Source organism: Meles meles, chromosome 4, assembly GCF_922984935.1.
Source record: "Meles meles chromosome 4, mMelMel3.1 paternal haplotype, whole genome shotgun sequence".
NCBI classification, from domain to species: Eukaryota; Metazoa; Chordata; class Mammalia; order Carnivora; family Mustelidae; genus Meles; species Meles meles.
The window spans coordinates 95,374,105-95,394,416 of NC_060069.1; the positions used below are offsets into that span (position 1 = coordinate 95,374,105).

Sequence of the window (20,312 nt, forward strand, 5' to 3'; positions counted from 1 at the left end):
GACCCTGGGATCATGACCTGAGCTGAAGGCAGAGGCTTTAATCCACTGAGCCATGCAGGTGCCCCTACTTTGTTCCTTTTTATAATTTCTATTTCTTTGTTGATGGACTCTGTTTGTTCACTGTTATCCAAGATTCTTTTTTTTTTCTTTTAAGATTGATTTATTATAAAGAGAACTTGAGGGGGAGGGGCAGAAGGAGAGGGAGAGAAAAAATCTCAAGCAGACTCCCTGCTAAACAGAGATTCCTATGTGGGGCTCAATCCCAGGATCCTGAGATCATGACCTGAGCCAAAATCAAACATTGGATGCTCAACTGACTGAGCCACCTGGGTGCCCCCATTGTTATCCAAGTTTCTTAACTGGTTTATCATTTGGGCTTGCTTTAGATTCATGGTTTATTAATCTTTTTAAAATTTAGTTATTTTTATCATGTTTTAAGCATTCTAAAAAGTCTTATTTTAAAAATTATGTTCAGTTACCCACTGTATAGTACATCGTTAGTTTTTAATGCAGTGTTCAATGATTTGTTAGTTGCATGTAACACCTGGTGCTCCTCATAATACATGCCCTCCTAAATACCCATCACCCAGCTACTCCATACCCCCATCCTCTCCTCTGAAACCCTTAAAACCTGAAAACCCTTGTTTTCCAGAATTCATAGTCTCTCTTGGTTCATCTCCCTCTCTCATTTCTTCCCTTTCAGTTTTCCCTCCCTTCCCCTATGGTTCTCTGTGCTATTCCCTATGTTCCACATATGTTTCTCATATGTGGAACATATCCACATGTGATAACTGTCTTTCTCTGCTTGACTTATTTCACTTAACATATTCCCCTCTAGTTCCATCCATATTGATACAAATGGTGGGTATTCATCCTTTCTGATGGCTGAGTAATATTCCATTATATATATGGACCACATCTTCTTTATCCATTCAACTGTTAAAGACCATCTCGTCTCCTTCCACAGTTTAGGTATTATGGACATTGCTGCTAGGAACACTGGGGTTCATGTGCCCCTTCTTTTCATTACTTCTGTATCTTTGAGGTAAATACTTAGTAGTGCAATTGCTGGGTCATAGGGTAGCTCTATTTTTAACATCTTGAGGAATCTCCATACTGTAATTCAGAGTGACTGTAGCAGTTTGCATTCCCACCAACAGTGTAAGAGGGTTCTCCTTTCTCCACATCCTTGTCAACATTTATTGTTTCCTGTTTTGTAATTTCTGCCATTTTAACTGGTGTAAGGTGGTATGTCACTGTGGTTTTGATTTGTATTTTCCTGATAGCTACTGATGTTGAACATTTTTTCTGTGTTTGTTAGTCATTTTTATGTCTTCTTTGGAGAAGAGTCTGTTCATGACTTCTGCCCATTTTTTGACTGGATTACTTGTTTTTTGATGTTGAGTTTGAGAAGTTCTTTGTAGATCTTGGATACCAGCTCCTTATCTGAAGTGTCATTTGCAAATATATTCTCCCATTCCATGGGCCGCCCCTTAGTTTGACTGTTTGCTTTGCTGTGCAGAAGCTTTTGATCTTGATGAAGTCCCAAAAGTTCACTTTTGCTTTTGTTTCCTTTGCCTTTGGAGATGTGTCTTAAAGAAGTTGCAGTGACCAATGTTGAATGGCCACAATGGCCTATGTTGAATGTGGCCAATGCCTATGTTCTCCTCTAAGATTTTGACGGATTCCTGTCTCACATTGAGGTCTTTCATCCATTTTGAGTTTATCTTTGTGTATGGTGTAAGAGAATAAGAAGTCTTTGTTATTCTCTTAATAAAATTAATTTCAACTGGAATGAATTGTTATGGTAAATTTTTTGTAGCATGCCAGAATTTTTCTTTACCTTCCCTTCTTTACTCTCTACTGTAGCAGTTTTATAGTTATTCCACTAGCTTCTAAATCCTTAGTCTATAATTTTCAGAGTTCTTGTTATTACTAGAGATCTGAAACAAAAATTTTGTACTGATCTAGTTAGTGAGAAACGAGGCCCTCACACAAGTGAGGGTTTAAAATCCTTCAGTCTTTAGGGTTTGTTTCTGTTTTCTACATTTTGTTTTTCTTATGTCATTAATTTGTAATTAAGGAATACAATTTGAAATAGTCCATAAGTATTGAGGTTTTCTTGTGGCTTTAATATGATATTGGTTTAAATTTTGTAAATTTTTCAATGGGTACTTGAAAATAATATTTTTTTTCCAGTTTTTTTTTTTTCTTTATTTACAGCATAACAGTGTTCATTGTTTTGGCATCACACCCAGTGCTCCATGCAGTACGTGCCCTCCCTATTACCCACCACCTGGTTCCTCAACCTCCCACCCCACCTGCCCCTTCAAAACCCTCTGGTTGTTTTTCAGAGTCCATAGTCTCTCATGGTTCATCTCCCCTTCCAGTTTCCCTCAACTCCCTTCTCCTCTCCATCTCCCCATGTCCTCCATATTATTTGTTATGCTCCACAAATAAGTGAAACCATATGATACTTAACTCTCTCTGCTTGATTTGAAAATAATATTTCTAAGATATAAAATTCAATATATATGAAGTAACTTTTCCATGTAAACTTTCTTTTTTCCTCAGTATTCTTTCTTATTTTTTGTTGAGTTGTCATTAAATTATGTTAAAATCTCTCAATATTACTACATTTCTGTTTCTTCTTATGCTTTTATGGTTTTTGAAGCACAATTATTAATACACATTAATTGGTTTATTAATTTTTTTCTGTTTACACTTTCATTTTATGAATTTTGTCATTTATTTTCATTCATTCTTATTATTATGTTCAATTAGCCAGCATATACTACACCATTAGTTTTTGATGTAGTGTTCAATGATTCAGTAGTTGCATATAACACCATTGTGGATGTACATTTCATCACTGTAAATATAAGCACTCTAATTTAATGTACTTTGTCTTGGAATCAACTTAGATATTAATATAACTCCTGTCTTATTTTTGCCAGTAGTTGTCTAATATATCCGAGGACTAAACTTTGAATCACCTTGCTTTAGATTTTCTCTTGTTGGATTTTATTATGTGATAAATGCTGAAAAGTCTTTTTCTTAAAATAAAAGCATATTAATTTACGACATCTACTGACATGAGAGACAGTCCATCCTAGTCCTATTTTAGAGAACATATTGATTATTTTCATTAATTTTCTATGTGACAATTTACATACCACCTCATCTCCCCTCTTAAGTTAATGAAACAATTTTCCATAATGAACTGCTTAAAAGCAGCTTTGGTAAAGAATGGGATAAAACAGCAAAAAAAAAAAAATTTGCCAATGATATTTAAACACAACATAGAAATAATATTTGCATGATATATGTTTTCATTCTTTCCTTGTGGTTGGTTTTCCTCACCATCATGTAAATGACAGACTTGAGGTCAGTTGCTATTTGTCATACTAGGTCAAAGAGGTTCACTCAGCTTCAAATTATTTGAAGGGCTTGGAGAGAAGATTCTAAGATTTTGAAATCCCAAATTGTCATGGCTCCATTAATTCCTGTGGGGCAGAATTTTCAGTAATCTTGCTTTTCCATTTGAGTAATGTTATCTCTTCTGGCACAATATCTCTGATGCTGTGATGTAGTACTCAGTTGTGACTCTCTTGTCCATGTTCTGGAAGTATTCCATAGCTAACCTGCTGTGCTGGATGCTGTGTTTTGGAATGTCCAGTTTGGAGACTAGAGCCATGGTCACCTTAGTTAAAGAACACTGGGTAGCAATCATGGCTGAGAGCTACACAACGCTCTATTGTCTGAGACAAATAATTGATTCAGCATTCAGGAGTGGCAGCAACTGTTTTCAGATGAAACCTGAACACCGTTTGAGGCATCAGCAATAGGCACATTGCTGTCATGGTTGACCTAGGTCACAGAGCTCCCATAGGCAGGGAAAGTGAAGCTAAGACCGAGCTCCCAGTACCAGTGAACAGATATCAGCTAACCAAAATGCACCTTGCTGCCCTACAGTATACTGGTTCATCTTCATCTACTTCTTTAATGTATACAGAAGCACTCTGCATTTGAAGTCACATAATCCTACTGCTAGGAAAACATTGTTGGGATGCCATTCCAAACCAAGGACCTTTTAATGTGTTTGCTTACCCACTTGCCATTTTCATGCTCAAGTAATAAACAGAAATGAACTGCGCTTCACTATTCACAGCAAATTTGTTCTCTAGAGGGGGTGACTTCAGAAAAATGGTTACATAAGTAATTCTGAAGAGCAGGGTTAGCTTCCCGACACCATCTTTCTGACTCTGGCAAAGGACAATGTGGTCATTCTTGAAAGACCAACAAATACCTGTAATGTGTTCATTGTGTTCCTGGAGTTCATGAGGTTTCACCCACTGGCTCCCATTCTTACAAATGTGAACTCTGGTTATTGTGGCTAAGGGCGATCTGAGTATACTAAGCAGGACAAGTGAATGGCTCTGGTAAAAAGTTGTGGTGAAAATATTCTTGGTGTTTTCAAAATGTAGAAAGCTAGAATCAGGGCAGCGAGAGTTTTAAAGTGAAGAACCTGAAGACTCTAGACAATCAACATGAACATGTTCTGTTGTACTCTCCCACTTTATAGTGGGTTGTATCTTCCTGATTTTTTTTATATGTATTCTCCTTTGGTGAAGTTTTGGAGTATTTTACCTTTTTTCTAGTGGTGACTTTGAATGTGTATTTTTCTTCTTAAATTGTTATCTATGAATATTAATTTATTTCCCCTTATGAAAAATAAAATTAGTGCAGTTCTTCCTTTGCTTGTCTTTGTTCTCACTTTACCAACAATTAACCACCAAATTTAGCTATAGAATTCTCTTTTTGGCAACTCTAACCTCCTCTCTACATTCCATCTCTCAAATTTAAAATTTCATTACGGTTTCTATATTATGACGGATTTTAAGTTTCTTCTATTTTGTGATCAAATTTGCCACTGTTGCTTGACTTTAGTTCTACACTTAAATAAGTTAAATAATCATTACAGTTCTTTGACCATGGCCTCTTCATGCATCTTTTTGTTGGCTAGAATTCATCTTGTAATAGATACTTTTTAAGGGCTTATGGGTTTCATTTATAGTACTTATAGTGTAAATATAAATATAAATATACTCTAAAGTGTTTCATTTATAGTATTCTATCATGCATTTATAACAATATATTTTTAATATTTGCCAGCCCCTGGATTATGTACACTCAAGTCTTGAATTCTATAAAATTGATTTGTAGGTTTTGAAATCAAAATATTGTTACGAAAGAGAAAAGTCTATTTTTTTGTTAAAAATGAGAAACAAGGGATGCCTGTGTGGCTCAGTGGGTTAAAGCCTCTGCCTTCAGCTCAGGTCATGATGCCAGGGAGCCTGCTTCCTCCTCTCTCTCTGCCTGCCACTCTGCATGCTTGTGATCTCTGTCTGTCAAATAAATAAATAAAATCTTTAAAAAAAAAGAGAAACAAGATAGTTTTCCACTCAATGTAAAAATGTTAGGTATAACATGAGAGACTATGGACTCTGAAAAACAACCAGAGGGTTTTGAAGGGGTGGGGGGTTGGGGGGGAGTGGGAGATTGAGGAACCAGGTGGTGGGTAATAGGGAGGGCACGTACTGCATGGAGCACTGGGTGTGATTCCAAAACAATGAACACTGTTATGCTGTAAATAAACAAATAAACGAATTAAAAAAAAATGTTAGGTATAAAACAATCTCCCATGAATCTGGCAATTACCTCATAAAATGCTAACTACTTAAGAGTTCTAATTGCATTAGGTATGAGGTTTTTTGCTGCTGCTACTATTATTTTACTGTTATTGTTAAACTGTTCTTTATTTAAGGATTATTATAACAAAGAAGTTGCATTAGTATCTAAAACTCTCCAACACCTTGTCATTTTTCCCTTTGTCTTCAGTGAATAGTTCATGTACCGAGTTACTAATACTTTGATATAAATGAAAGTTATCAATAATTTCTAATTTCTCATTGAATGGTTAACATGGATGTCCCTGTAGAAACTCAAACTCATTTTCCTTTCCTCTCAAACCAGATATTCTCCATGAGAACTATTCTTAACATTTTGTAGTCAGTCTTGACTCCTCCTATTTCCTATGCATTACGAACCCTGTTTCACCCACTGTTTGTAATCCCATCAGTTGTAAATTCTCCCATGGGGACTGCTTTTCTCTTCATTTTCTTTGTTGTTATTCTACTTTAGGCCCTCATTTGGCCTTTGGCAATAACTTCTTAAACATCTTCCTCCTCACTAATGAATTATATACTACTGGAAAATAATGTCCCGAAGCATGTTACAAGCAATCTAGATATATGTTATACCAAGATTTTGTATGCCAGAATTTACATTTATATAGATATTTATCCTTATGATTTTTTTCTGGGATTTTTATTTTTTTTAAAAAGAAAGTATATTAACAATTAGAAGTAGAGATTTAATGAGATTTTATTGTTAATCCTTTTAAGTGCAAAAAAACCTTTAGTAAAGAGACAAGCACTTGACAATTTTCTATATATCTGAATTTTCATAATTTATCTTTGCTCAAAGTATGCATGAAGATAGTGGGAATGAAGCTGTTGGGAGGGAGACTTTGAGAAACTGGAGACTTTGAGAGACTAACATTTGTAGAAATTGTTAATGTTTATTAATAACAACTATGCTAACTGATCTCCAGATCAGAATTATAACTAATAGCTTTCTTTGCTATTTCTAATTAAGTATGGGAGTCGGTTAGGAATTTTCTTTCTTCATTTATAAAGTGGGAACAATATCAACTACCTTGTCTTGGGCAATATGTCCAAACATTTAGCATAGTATCTGACACAAAAATAGAACTTTCAATAAATAGAACTATAATGTTGATTCTTCCTTTGATATCCATTATCAATTATAATGATAAAATGCCAATGTATAACAATTTCTTTAATATTGAACTAATGATAATATTACCTAATATGTTAGTGCTTTGTATTTATAAAACATGAATTAATCAAATCCATAAAAGATTATATGTAATTAGATATTAAATGTAATAAATTATATGTTGTCTAACAATTATTTAATTTAGATACAATGAGGTGAGATATGTGAATATGCTCCATAAACTTTGGGTAACATATTCTATGACCTAGCTTCAAATCTTTACCATTTATTAACATAAACTGTTTCTGCTCTGAAGAGGAAAAAAAAAAGTTTGGGAATACCAAGAGCAACTTTAAGGAGCTGCTAAGTAAATCAAGTAAAATAGTCTATGTGAAGCAGCTTTATAAACTCTGAAAAGTAATGCAAAGACTAATTATTGTACTTTTGTTGTTTTAACCATGACATTAGCAGGATTTAATGCTATGGCTTTAAGTTAGAATAAAGAGATGAAAACAAAAGTAATTAAACTAAATAAAAACTTATGCTGGAAAAAGCAGATAAAAGTTGTAAAGGAAAAATTTATGAAGATCTATTTAATAAAGCATTATTTATTTCAGAGCTTAAATTATGAATAAGTCTGTGACCCCCACGATTAATAAACTAAAAGTGAATCAAATTTTGTGTAACTTTTCTAAAATTAAAAAAAAAGCTAGGGCTCCATTCTTTTACGTATCATGCTTTTGTTGTTGTTCTTGTTGTTGTTGTTAAATAGCACTAATTCTACACAAATACTAATATGCAGAATAGGAAAAATAATTCTGGGAAAAAATGATGCTCATTTACATGATTACAGTCACCAAGGATAGGGTCCATATGCATGATTATTCAATATTCAAAAATATTTTCATGCTTTGGTTAGGTTTATTCCTAGGTATCTTATAGTTTTGGGTACAATTGTAAATGGGATTGACTCCTTAATTTCTCTTTCTTCAGTCTTGTTGTTGGTGTACAGAAATGCAACTGATTTCTGTGCATTGATTTTATATCCTGACACTTTACTGAATTCCTGTACAAGTTCTAGCAGTTTTAGAGTGGAGGCTTTTGGGTTTTCCACATATAGTATCATATCATCTGCGAAGAGTGATAGTTTGACTTCTTCTTTACCAATTTGGATGCCTTTAATTTCTTCTTGTTGTCTGATTGCTGAGGCTAGGACTTCTAGTACTATGTTGAATAGCAGTGGTGATAATGGACATCCCTGCCGTGTTCCTGACCTTAACGGAAAAGCTTTCAGTTTTTCTCCATTGAGAATGATATTTGCGGTGGGTTTTTCATAGATGGCTTTGATAATATTGAGGTATGTGCCCTCTATCCCTACACTTTGAAGAGTTTTGATCAGGAAGGGATGCTGTACTTTGTCAAATGCTTTTTCAGCATCTATTGAGAGTATCATATGGTTCTTGTTCTTTCTTTTATTAATGTGTTCTATCACATTGATTGATTTGCGGATGTTGAACCAACCCTGCAGCCCTGGAATAAATCCCACTTGATCGTGGTGAATAATCCTTTTAATGTACTGTTGAATCCTATTGGCTAGTATTTTGGCGAGAATTTTTGCGTCTGTGTTCATCAAGGATATTGGTCTGTAGTTCTCTTTTTTGGTGGGATCTTTGTCTGGTTTTGGGATCAAGGTGATGCTGGCCTCATAAAATGAGTTTGGAAGTTTTCCTTCCATTTCTATTTTTTGGAACAGTTTCAGGAGAATAGGAATGAGTTCTTCTTTAAATGTTTGGTAGAATTCCCCTGGGAAGCCGTCTGGCCCTGGGCTTTTGTTTGTTTGGAGATTTTTGATGACTGTTTCAATCTCCTTACTGGTTATGGGCCTGTTCAGGTTTTCTATTTCTTCCTGGTTCAGTTGTGGTAGTTTATATGTCTCTAGGAATGCATCCATTTCTTCCAGATTGTCAAATTTGTTGGCGTAGAGTTGCTCATAGTATGTTCTTATAATTGTCTGTATTTCTTTGGTGTTAGTTGTGATCTCTCCTCTTTCATTCATGATTTTACTTATTTGGGTCCTTTCTCTTTTCTTTTTGATGAGTCTGGCCAGGGGTTTATCAATCTTATTGATTCTTTCAAAGAACCAGCTCCTAGTTTCATTGATTTTTTCTATTGTTTTTTTGGTTTCTATTTCATTGATTTCTGCTCTGATCTTTATGATTTCTCTTCTCCTGCTGGGTTTAGAGTTTCTTTCTTGTTCTTTCTCCAGCTCCTTTACGTGTAGGGTTAGGTTGTGTACTTGAGACCTTTCTTGTTTCTTGAGAAAGGCTTGTACCGCGATATATTTTCCTCTCAGGACTGCCTTTGCTGTGTCCCACAGATTTTGAACTGTTGTGTTTTAGAGACTAAGAATCTATACACAGAAAATTATAAAGTACTCATGAAAGAAATTGAGGAAGACACAAAAAAATGGAAAAATGTTCCATGCTCCTGGATTGGAAGAATAAATATGGTGAAAATGTCTATGCTACCTAAAGCAATCTACACATTTAATGCAATCCTTATCAAAATACCATCCATTTTTTTCAAAGAAATGGAACAAATAATCCTAAAATTTATATGGAACCAGAAAAGACCTCGAATAGCCAAAGGAATATTGAAAAAGAAAGCCAAAGTGGGTGGCATCACAATTCCGGACTTCAAGCTCTATTACAAAGCTGTCATCATCAAGACAGCATGGTACTGGCACAAAAACAGACACATAGATCAGTGGAACAGAATAGAGAGCCCAGAAATCGACCCTCAACTCTATGGTCAACTAATATTCGACAAAGCAGGAAAGAATGTCCAATGGAAAAAAGACAGCCTCTTCAATAAATGGTGCTGGGATAATTGGACAGCCACATGCAGAAAAATGAAATTGGACCACTTCCTTACACCACACACGAAAATAGACTCCAAATGGATGAAGGACCTCAATGTGAGAAAGGAATCCATCAAAATCCTTGAGGAGAATGCAGGCAGCAACCTCTTCGACCTCAGCCGTAGCAACATCTTCCTAGGAACAACGGCAAAGGCAAGGGAAGCAAGGGCAAAAATGAACTATTGGGATTTCATCAAGATCAAAAGCTTTTGCACAGCAAAGGAAACAGTTAACAAAACCAAAAGACAACCAACAGAATGGGAGAAGATATTTGCAAACGACATATCAGATAAAGGGCTAGTATCCAAAATCTATAAGGAACTTAGCAAACTCAACACCCAAAGAACAAACAATCCAATCAAGAAATGGGCAGAGGACATGAACAGACATTTCTGCAAAGAAGACATCCAGATGGCCAACAGACACATGAAAAAGTGCTCCACGTCACTCGGCATCAGGGAAATACAAATCAAAACCACAATGAGATATCACCTCACACCAGTCAGAATGGCTAAAATTAACAAGTCAGGAAATGACAGATGCTGTAGAGGATGTGGAGAAAGGGGAACCCTCCTCCACTGTTGGTGGGAATGCAAGCTGGTGCAACCACTCTGGAAAACAGCATGGAGGTTCCTCAAAATGTTGAAAATAGAACTACCCTATGACCCAGCAATTGCACTACTGGGTATTTACCCTAAAGATACAGACGTAGTGATCCGAAGGGGCACGTGTACCCGAATGTTTATAGCAGCAATGTCTACAATAGCCAAACTATGGAAAGAACCTAGATGTCCATCAACAGATGAATGGATAAAGAAGATGTGGTATATATATACACAATGGAATACTATGCAGCCATCAAAAGAAATGAAATCATGCCATTTGCGACGACGTGGATGGAACTAGAGCGTATCATGCTTAGTGAATAAGTCAATCAGAGAAAGACAACTATCATATGATCTCCCTGATATGAGGACATGGAGAAGCAACATGGGGGGGTAGAGGGATAGGAGAAGAATAAATGAAACAAGATGGGATTGGGAGGGAAACAAACCATAAATGACTCTTAATCTCACAAAACAAACTGGGGGTTGCTGGGGGGGAGGTGGGATTGGGAGAGGGGGAGGGGGCTATGGACATTGGGGAGGGTAAGTGCTATCGTGAGTGCTGTGAAGTGTGTAAACCTGGCGATTCACAGACCTGTACCTGGGGATAAAAATACATTATATGTTTATTAAAAAAAAAAATTTGGAAGGGGAGGCGAACCATAAGAGACTATGGACTCTGAAAAACAACCTGAGGGTTTTGAAGGGTCAGGGGTGGGAGGTTGGGGGAACAGGTGGTGGGTAATGGGGAGGGCACGTTTTGCATGGAGCACTGGGTGTTGTGCAAAAAGAATGAATACTATTACGCTGAAAAAATAAATAAATAAAATGGGAAAAAAATATAGAAAATAAAAAAATAGAATAACAAAAAAATATTTTCATGCTAAAAAGAAATGAAACTTTATATATCTTGGTGTATAATGATTTATCAAACATAATTTTGTAAAATGATTGTTCACAAATGAAATGTTGAATGCTGCCAACAGAACTGTATGGTGATTTTTAAGAAAGCCTTTTTGAAAAGCCATAAAACACTGCCATCTAGGAAACTTTTCATTCATGGACTGGTTGGTAAAAATGTTCAGCCAAATGAATATAAGAAAACTTAAAATTGTTGGTGTACCATACCAAGATCAGCCTTAAGATCTGTTGGCAGACTTAACTTTCTTGATCCTTTAACTGAAACAACAGAAAAAGGAAAAAGGCAGTTGTTAATTATATAAAATTAAAGAGGAGTGTGGAGGAATAGTTTTTTTACAGTATAATTATTAAATCCTGATGAGCATTATATTTAATGAATATGTATAGAAGCAGAAGAACTGTCTGGTCTGGTGTTAGTTTGTCATCATTCAGTAGTCAATATTTAATATGTAAACAGAAACATGAGAAAAGCAATTATTCTTACAGTAAATAATTAAGTATATCTCTGCATATTTTTTTTCACATGTGGTATGAGATGTGATTTTTTTAATTTGGAAAGAACCAAAAATCTATTTCAGATCGATCTAATAGGTAAAGAAATATTGCAACAAATGTATGAGTTCATTTAATAAACAACTGATGTGTAAAAACTGATGATAAAACTCTCAACATATTTTTGAAATAGAAAATTCTATCATAGATGTATATGATATAGTTAAAGAAACTACCATGCCAATGGCAGATTAAATGACTTCAGTGTTCAATATTACAATGTTAAATTAAGTACATAAGGGCGCCTGGGTGGCTCAGTGGGTTAAACCACTGCCTTCGGCTCAGGTCATGATCTCAGGGTCCTGGGATTGAGTCCCGCATCGGGCTCTCTGCTCAGCAGCGAGCCTGCTTCCCTCTCTCTCTCTCTCTGCCTGCCTCTCTGTCTACTTGTGATCTCTCTCTGTCAAATAAATAAATAAAATCTTTAAAAAAAAAATTAAGTACATAAGATCTTGAAAATAAAAAAATATTTGAAAATGAATTTAATTATATTATAAATCAAGCTATCAGACAATGTTTGAATAGACTAAGAAAACATTAAATAATTTATTTAAAACTTTCCTTAATAAAAATTTCACATTGTGTATCTCAAAATATTTAACTGGAATGCATGTTATCATAGAAATGCATAAGGGGAAATCATGTTAGACGTTTTTCGTCAATACTTTAAGATTCTAATTGATATCATCAGTTAATTTATACCTTCTAATCAGTGATTTTTCTTTACAAATAGGAAAGTTATTTTAAAATAAAGATGCAGAAGACAGAGTTGAAAGAATATTCAATTTAAAATAAAAAACCTGGCTCACAAATTTCTGAATTTTGTTATATAATATTACTTTGAAAAAATCCCTTCATCAATTTGTAGCTTAATCTCATAGCTTAATCTTATCTGCCAAATGATATTCTTGATACTATCTTTAATGTTTCCACTGGAATATACTGGGATACATTTTATAACAGGTTTTAGAAAGCCTAAATATATTATAAACTTAAATATATTTTTATGGGTCATGACATATTATCTCTTGATTTCCCCCCCATTTAAAAATTAAAAACCCATTCTTATTTCACAAATCATACCAAGATAGATGGCAAGCTGGATTTGACCTGTGGACTGTGGTTTGCTGACTACTATATTCCATGCTAAACTACTTGAAAAAGGAAACCTAGGTATTATCATTCTAATAAAAATAATAGCAACAGGCAAGTGTTGCTATAAAGAGACATTAAAAATAATTCTATTAAGATTAAGGCACAACAAAGAAATCAAATTTTAGTAATTTGGGTTTAGAATTTGCATAAGTGAAAGTTATTTATATCAAAATATGGCAAACTAAATATATGTCATATGCTTCATAAGAGGTTGCAAATGTATTTTGTAAATTCACAGTTCAGATAACCTGAATGAGCGGGGTGTGTTCAGTATTTACAGTAGTCTCTAATTTTTTAAATAACTAATAATAATGGAAGGATTTGTATCATAATTTATCTTGTTTCTATTTTGTTTTTAAATATGGTATTTTGGGGCCCCTGGGTGACTCAGTCAGTTAAGTGGCAGACTCTTGGTTTTGACTCAGTTCACAATCTCAGGATCCTGGAATTGAGTCCTCCAACAGGCTCCATGTTCAACGGGAAATCCATGAACATGGATTTACTCTCCCTCTCCATGAGCCCCTCTCCCTGCTCGTTCTCTCTCTCTCTTTCTCATATAAATAAATAAATCTTTAAAAAATATGGCATTTCAACATATCTATATAGTATTATTTTTAAATGGATCACAAAGATGTTTTCAAAAAGAGGGCAAAGAGTTCCTGCCTATTGCTCAGTAAGCCCAGATACATAACAAAGATCACAATGTCACATGCCCTCCCACTTCCCACTATTCTTTTTGATGGAAAATTCACATCCTATATTCTAGTATCTTACTAACTCTGGCTCCCAAATCTGCTCTAGTTTTTTGGATCCCCTCCTCCATTTTGTTACCTCTTTTTGGTTTTCTGTAGAAAACCTGAAAACTGAGGTCCCCTCACAAACTCCATCTTCAGTAGTATAACTGAGGGAGGGAAAGGGAATGATTCATGGCAGGATTAACTGGGGAACTTTAATAACAGTGTTAATAATAGATGTCTATTATTCATGCACAGAATGAGCTCCTCACCTGTCCAACTAGTATACTTTTTTGGGGAGGGAAGGGAGCAGTGCTCCTGTGTCCAGATAACTAGTAAACTCTTACTTGTTCTTCAAGACTCCTCAAAAATCTCCTCCTTTCTGAATGTAGTTCCAAAATTAAGGCTTCATCTGATGCCATTATCTTAACCTTCACAGCCCCTTGTGTACATTTCCTTTATTACACTTAATACATTTTATTATACTTGATTTTTTTTTTTACTCCTCATTAATATGCTGAAACTGAGTTCTCCAAAGGTGGGGGTTGTATTCCCAATACCTAATAAAGTACCGACACAGAGTAGGTAGACAATGAGTGTTTCTAAATAGATGTTGGGGAAAAAAAACATTAAAATCAAAAGATAGGAGTTACTCTGAAAAAGGTTAAGCAGACAGAGAAAGTATGTTTAAGTGTTAGAGAAATATGTTACACAGGAATATTGAGGAATTTGGGTTGGAAGATAAGTATGGCAATTTGTCTTGGAAATGTATAGAATGGAAACAATACGTATTAACCTTTGCAATGTGCCCCTGAGAATGTCACTCTCTGAATTTCTTCATTTTTACTGTTCTCTAAGCTAAAGTATATACACCACTGTCATTACATATTGTTAGCTGAAGGGGAGAAAATGATTAACAGAAACTTCTCACTACACTCTGGCTCGGGACATTGCACAAAAAAAGAGAATCTTGGTTCAAAGGAATCTTAGAATTTTACTCCAATACCTCTAGAATTACTCTAGAATTTAGAATTTTACTCCAATACCTCATTCAATGGAACTATTTCTCCTACAACATTCTTGATATCCTGTCTGTTTAAATAGTTACTATAGAAAACTATAAAGGTATAAAAAAATCCAATTTGGGGTTGTTATATTACTACAAAATTTCTTTCTATGTGAGCTCAAATTACTTTCCTTTACCATTTATAATTTATCCCAGTTCTAACCTCTGGAGCAATAGAGTAAGTAACTCTTGTTCTCACATGCCAGATCTTAAAAGTGTCTGCGGAGACTTAGGGGCCACCTCCAGGTACTCTCAGTAGATTAGCAAGAATTTTTAAGAAGGTGATACTGATACAAAGAGGTTGGCAGATCACATTTTGAGAAATAACATTTTATGGTTTTATTAATATTATCCAACTTATGGGACTTTCACTAGGGACCTTTCCACAAGAAGTATTTCCTGAGATGTATCTCAGATTTTTCACAAGAGAGACCATATTGTCCACAGTTGTTAAATTAGATGTAGATACAATTACAGACAGATATAGCTAACATTTTGATAAGCTTTTAAAATTGATTATTAATATTTGTGTTGACAGTTACTTTTTTGATTCCTTTAAGTAAAAAAAATTCATTATAACTTTGATCTTACATTTCCTAATTTTGAATGAAACATGGTAGTTATAAGGATAGTAAAACCCCTGTTAGAAGAGGTTAGATGCCTTTTTTATCCTCTCTGTAAATTTCTACAAAGACTTTTGCTGTTCTGTAAGGCAGGTATTCTGGTATTTGATGAAGTAAAATCCAGTGATCCAGAACACAAGGGAGCTGGATTCATGTTATGACTCAACCATTGGCCAGATGAGTGATACTAGGCTAGTAGTTACTTAATCTCAGGAAGAGTATGTGCCCCTTTCTCTATGAAATGGTCCCTACTTCATAGGGACCTCATCAAAATTAATTAAAGGAATGTGTGTAATGCATTTAGCATTGTATGATATCTAATAGCATTTAATGTCAGCTATATTCATTACTAGTTGGCAAGAAAATATTGTCACTCTGTGGTATTCTATACAAAAAATTACCTATCTTGGCAACATGTCCTATTTAAAATTTGGTGCTTTTGATTCAACACTGAATACCTGAGATAGTCTCCAATTGTATATAACACTATTATTTGTATGCTCTGCACAGTAGGACTTCCTGAGTGTCCACTATCTTTTCAATAGTAGTGTCCATACTGTTAATTCATCATGGGCTTATTTTCCATGCAAATCTCTTTAAATCATTTGCATTATCATATAGAATAGTATCTTTCATCCTTCACATGTTGAAAAACTCCATGTCTTGGCTCATAGACTACAAGGCAGAAAATAATGCTATAGGTAATCTAGCTGCAGGGCAGGGAATGTTGCTGCATAAAATGTTAGACTTAAAACAGTTTGATTTCTTATGATTTTAGTTCTATTAGATTCTGGGAAAATTGTCAGGAAATTCTTGTTACTTTAACATGTAATAGCCTATGTTTCTTTAAAAAAAACCCACGAAATTTATAATTATACACTAAAAAGGTGTATTTTATCCTATGTAAATTATATCTCAATAAAACTGAATTAGAAAAATTGACAGGAAAGCATCCCCACAGGTAGTGTTAATCACTTACCTAATCACATCTATCACCTTCTGACTTATCTAGAGAATATTAGGATGGTATAAGAGATCAAAGATGATGCAAATGAATGAAATGATTGGCTGATGGCAGGAAACATATTAGTATTTAATAAATTCAGGCTTAAAGGTCAGGTGATGGCCAAGCCCTATGATAGACCAGATCATAAACCTTTGCAAGATTATTTATCTCTATTCTAGATTTTCTGCCTCCAAATTCAGGTTCAGTTACAGCAATGAGGCAGGGTAGTCTGGTGGCTTAGCATAGCTTATGCCAGAATGAGGTCATATGCTAAGCCCTAAATATGAACAGAACTTCAGGCATTTCAACAGTATTTTGCTTAGGGGTCATGTATATTCAGTGCATCAGATCATTCAATCACTTGTATATTCATTTGCTTTTTTCCTAACTCCTAATTCAAGGCAAAGTCAAAGGAAAGTACAGCCTCCTTCATCTGAGGGATGTTGTATTGGCTTCAAACAACTATCAGAATAATAGAGAGCAAACTGATGGTTATCAGAAGGGAGATGAGTGGGGGAATGGGTTATACAGGTGATGGGGATTAAAGAGTGTACTTGTGATGAGCATGGAGTGTTGCATGGAAGTGCTGAATCACTATATTGTACACCTGAAACTAATATTATACTATATGCTAACTTGAATTTAAAATTATTTTAAAAAACAACATATTAAAAAAAAAACCTCCTCAAGTCATTGGTGCCACATGTGAATCAAAATTTTAGGAACACAACAAACCCTGATTCATTTTGAATACGGCTTACTACTTACTACTACTTACTTACTACTTTATGGGAAATAACATAAAGAGGTAGGCTAGAAGCTTCTAATTCAAAGCTTTTGATTAGTTGTTTCTTGGTTAGAAACAAATGGATTGACCTTTTGATTTCCAGTGAAGAATTTCTACTTTGTTATGGCTAAACTACAACTAATATTAGAAATTTAGAATGGTCAAGGAGATCAAATTCAGTCTCTTTAGGACATGGATGTCCATTATTATTTTTATAATAACCATTACTATATGTTATTGAGAATCTGTGTTCTGGAATTAGTATACCATTAATGTTGAGAAACTTGGCTAAAGTTATAATGGTAGGAATGGCAGGTTAAGTTCAAATTTCTGACTCCAAAGCTATGCCCTTTCCAGTAAGGAGTACAATATGTATGTTATATATGATATAGCAGATACCATGTGTGTAGGCCTAGATATCTTCTGCAAAATAAATAAATTTAATACTAAATTAAAAGTTTAGATTAAAATGCTTATAAAGTTTATCTATGTATTGATTCATTTACTGACTAGTTGGAACATAGTAATGAATTTCATTTGTCTCTATCTTCCCTAAGTTAGAAACTAATATAGAACAAAAGCACCTGGTATGTATATAGGTATAGTATACACACACAATTTGGAGTTGCCATACCATGGTAGAGCCCTGGAAGGTCTACATACCTCCATATTACCACCTCCCCCACCCTTCCTGTCATGAAGTGATGATGATAAAGTTAGGCAAAGAAGATCTTTATTTGAATTTGCTCCAGCTTAAAAAAATGTTTAGGGTCATGATTCCACTTTTCTTGGTATATATTAAAATAGTATTATATTTCTATATGGATAATGTTAATGAATCAATGACTTTTTATTAGTGTTGTATGAACGAGAGTTAAATGATTATGAAACTATTTCTGTTCTTGTGTACCTTGAATTATAAACTCCCAGCGATTACTACGTTTTTCAACACTTTTTTTTTTTAAAGCATATATAATAAGAGGACAAATAACTTGGGATCAAAGGACCTTGCAGTCTGAAGATTTGCGTTGATTCAGACTAAGACATTTATTAGCAGGGTAACCATGGACAAACGATGAAATTTTTCCTTAGTCATAATTTCTTCTCCCGTGTAACAGGAGAACAACGCTAACCTTATAGGGTTGCTATAGGATAGTGTAAAATAATACACATGAAAAACACTTTGCTTTAAAGTATTATACCAACATCGATTTTAATTTTTAGCAAACAAGGCTTAATAAATTCAAAATGTGATAATTTGGTGATTCTATGAACTACAAAGACTAAAAACTTTTGAAACCAGTTTTTCCTGGAACTTAAAAGGTAAACTATATTTCTAATGTTTCATGTAAGGTATATTTCTTACATTCTTTTGAATTTCTTTGCTAAAACATTCTCTTCGTAACTTAGTAACTTTGTCACTGCTTGGCTGTCCTTTAATTTTAACTGTGATTAGTTTTTTTGCAATTCCTATATTTCTCTTTCTCTTTTTGTTAATGAAATCCAGGAAAAAGCATAGGTTTTACAACCAAATGTAACCAAGTTGAAATTCTAGCTCTACTTATTTAATACTCTGAGCATCACTTTTCTCCTAAGAAAAAGACCTATCACAGCGGTGTTCTATTACACAAGAAAAAAAGAAACTACTGTTTGGAAAACTGTGGATTACAATTATTTTTAAGTTCCCTGTTATTGACTTTATTTGGGATCTAGAACATTGGTAAATTATTCTTAAAGTTGCAAATCTGGTCACAACCATTTTGTAATGAATGCCTAATTTAAGGGAGCTATACAACCTAGGTGTTTGATTTTGATTTGGTCCCTCTGAACAGCGTCATATATTCAATGGCTATGCATAAAACAGATTATAAAACCTTCCTTTCTGTTCTCTATTTCTGAGAGAACATTGCCCCTTTGAAGCAATTCTTTGGTGGAGTTTCCATGATCATCATAGTAGTTTGTGACCTTAGATAATATATAACTATATTATGAAGAATGAAGAATTAGGAGAATTTTTACAAAACCACCCTATTTTTTGGCTCTTAAGTTTCCCCGAGTTCTCTGTTGGTCCCCCCACCCCATATTTTTGTATAGGTCTGATAAAAGTATACAGGCTTAAAGTAGAAAGATAACACTATCAAAATTATATAGGACACTTCAAAATCACAGATGCCTTAGGAATTCCTGTTTTATGTCTTACGAAGTCAGTGTCTGTGGTTTTAATTGATTCAGGGAAATTTGTCTTCATTCACCATGGGGGACCTGTATTTTCAGCACAAATAAAAATAAAGCTTTTGAGACAAATTGTGAGGTCCAGAAAATTGTAGAGACATGAAAACCTTGTTCGTTCAAAAGAGATTTTCACTTTCACCTGGCAAGTGATGTATTTGATTCCTCTGTCTCACAGCTGGTATTTCATTCCTATAAAAGCCTGGTGTTGCCTCAGGAGTTCTGGTAGCAAGTCCTAAAGGAAGGGAATAAAAGACTATTGGCATTTACTTTCTTAGCCCAAACGAACCCAGAAACTTTATTCTAGAGGTGAATTTCATAACTATTTGGAAGGGTCTCTACTTTGTGCCTTTATTTGAGTATTTTGGTTGTGTCCCAACAGAGAACTATTCGGAGGGAAGAAGCTTTCTTCTTTGAAAGATGGAGTGGGGTTCTAAAAATGTAGAACCATATAGAAGGAGCATTCAAGCTAGGCTATAAGATGTAGTTCTAACCCAGGACTGAGAACAGAGCTGGTTAGTTCTTTGTTAGTATTTTGTGATGTTAGTCTCTATGATATTTTAATAAAGATATCTTTATTGAAGATACTTAATAAACATATTTTAATAAAGATACATATTTCTATCACCTTAGTCTTCACTTGAACTTGATAGCATAGTAAGTCTGTTGTATATTGTGGACAGTGAGAATTATAAGGATTGATGGCTATATAGATAACAGCAGTACTAGAACCTATTGCTAGCTTAGATAGAAAAAATGTTCATTTGAGCAAATTATTTTTAAAGGCATACCTTAAAGGAAGAAAAATTAGAAAAATGTACATCTTGTGGACAGATATAACTCTACAGTT

At 34.4% G+C, this 20,312-nt stretch overlaps 1 protein-coding gene across 8 annotated transcripts in view; it reads right to left on the minus strand.

Annotated features, from left to right (window-relative positions):
* STXBP5L (syntaxin binding protein 5L) overlaps positions 1-20,312 on the minus strand; it is a 428,205-nt gene that overhangs the window by 56,671 nt on the left and 351,222 nt on the right. For 6 of the 8 annotated variants that reach the window (XM_046003923.1, XM_046003920.1, XM_046003916.1 and 3 more), the window contains one exon: positions 19,605-19,697. The exons of the other annotated variants lie outside the window; for them this stretch is intronic. In XM_046003923.1, coding sequence (XP_045859879.1) covers positions 19,605-19,697 — 93 coding nt within the window. The remainder of the gene's footprint in view (positions 1-19,604; positions 19,698-20,312) is intronic. 8 annotated transcript variants of the gene reach the window in all.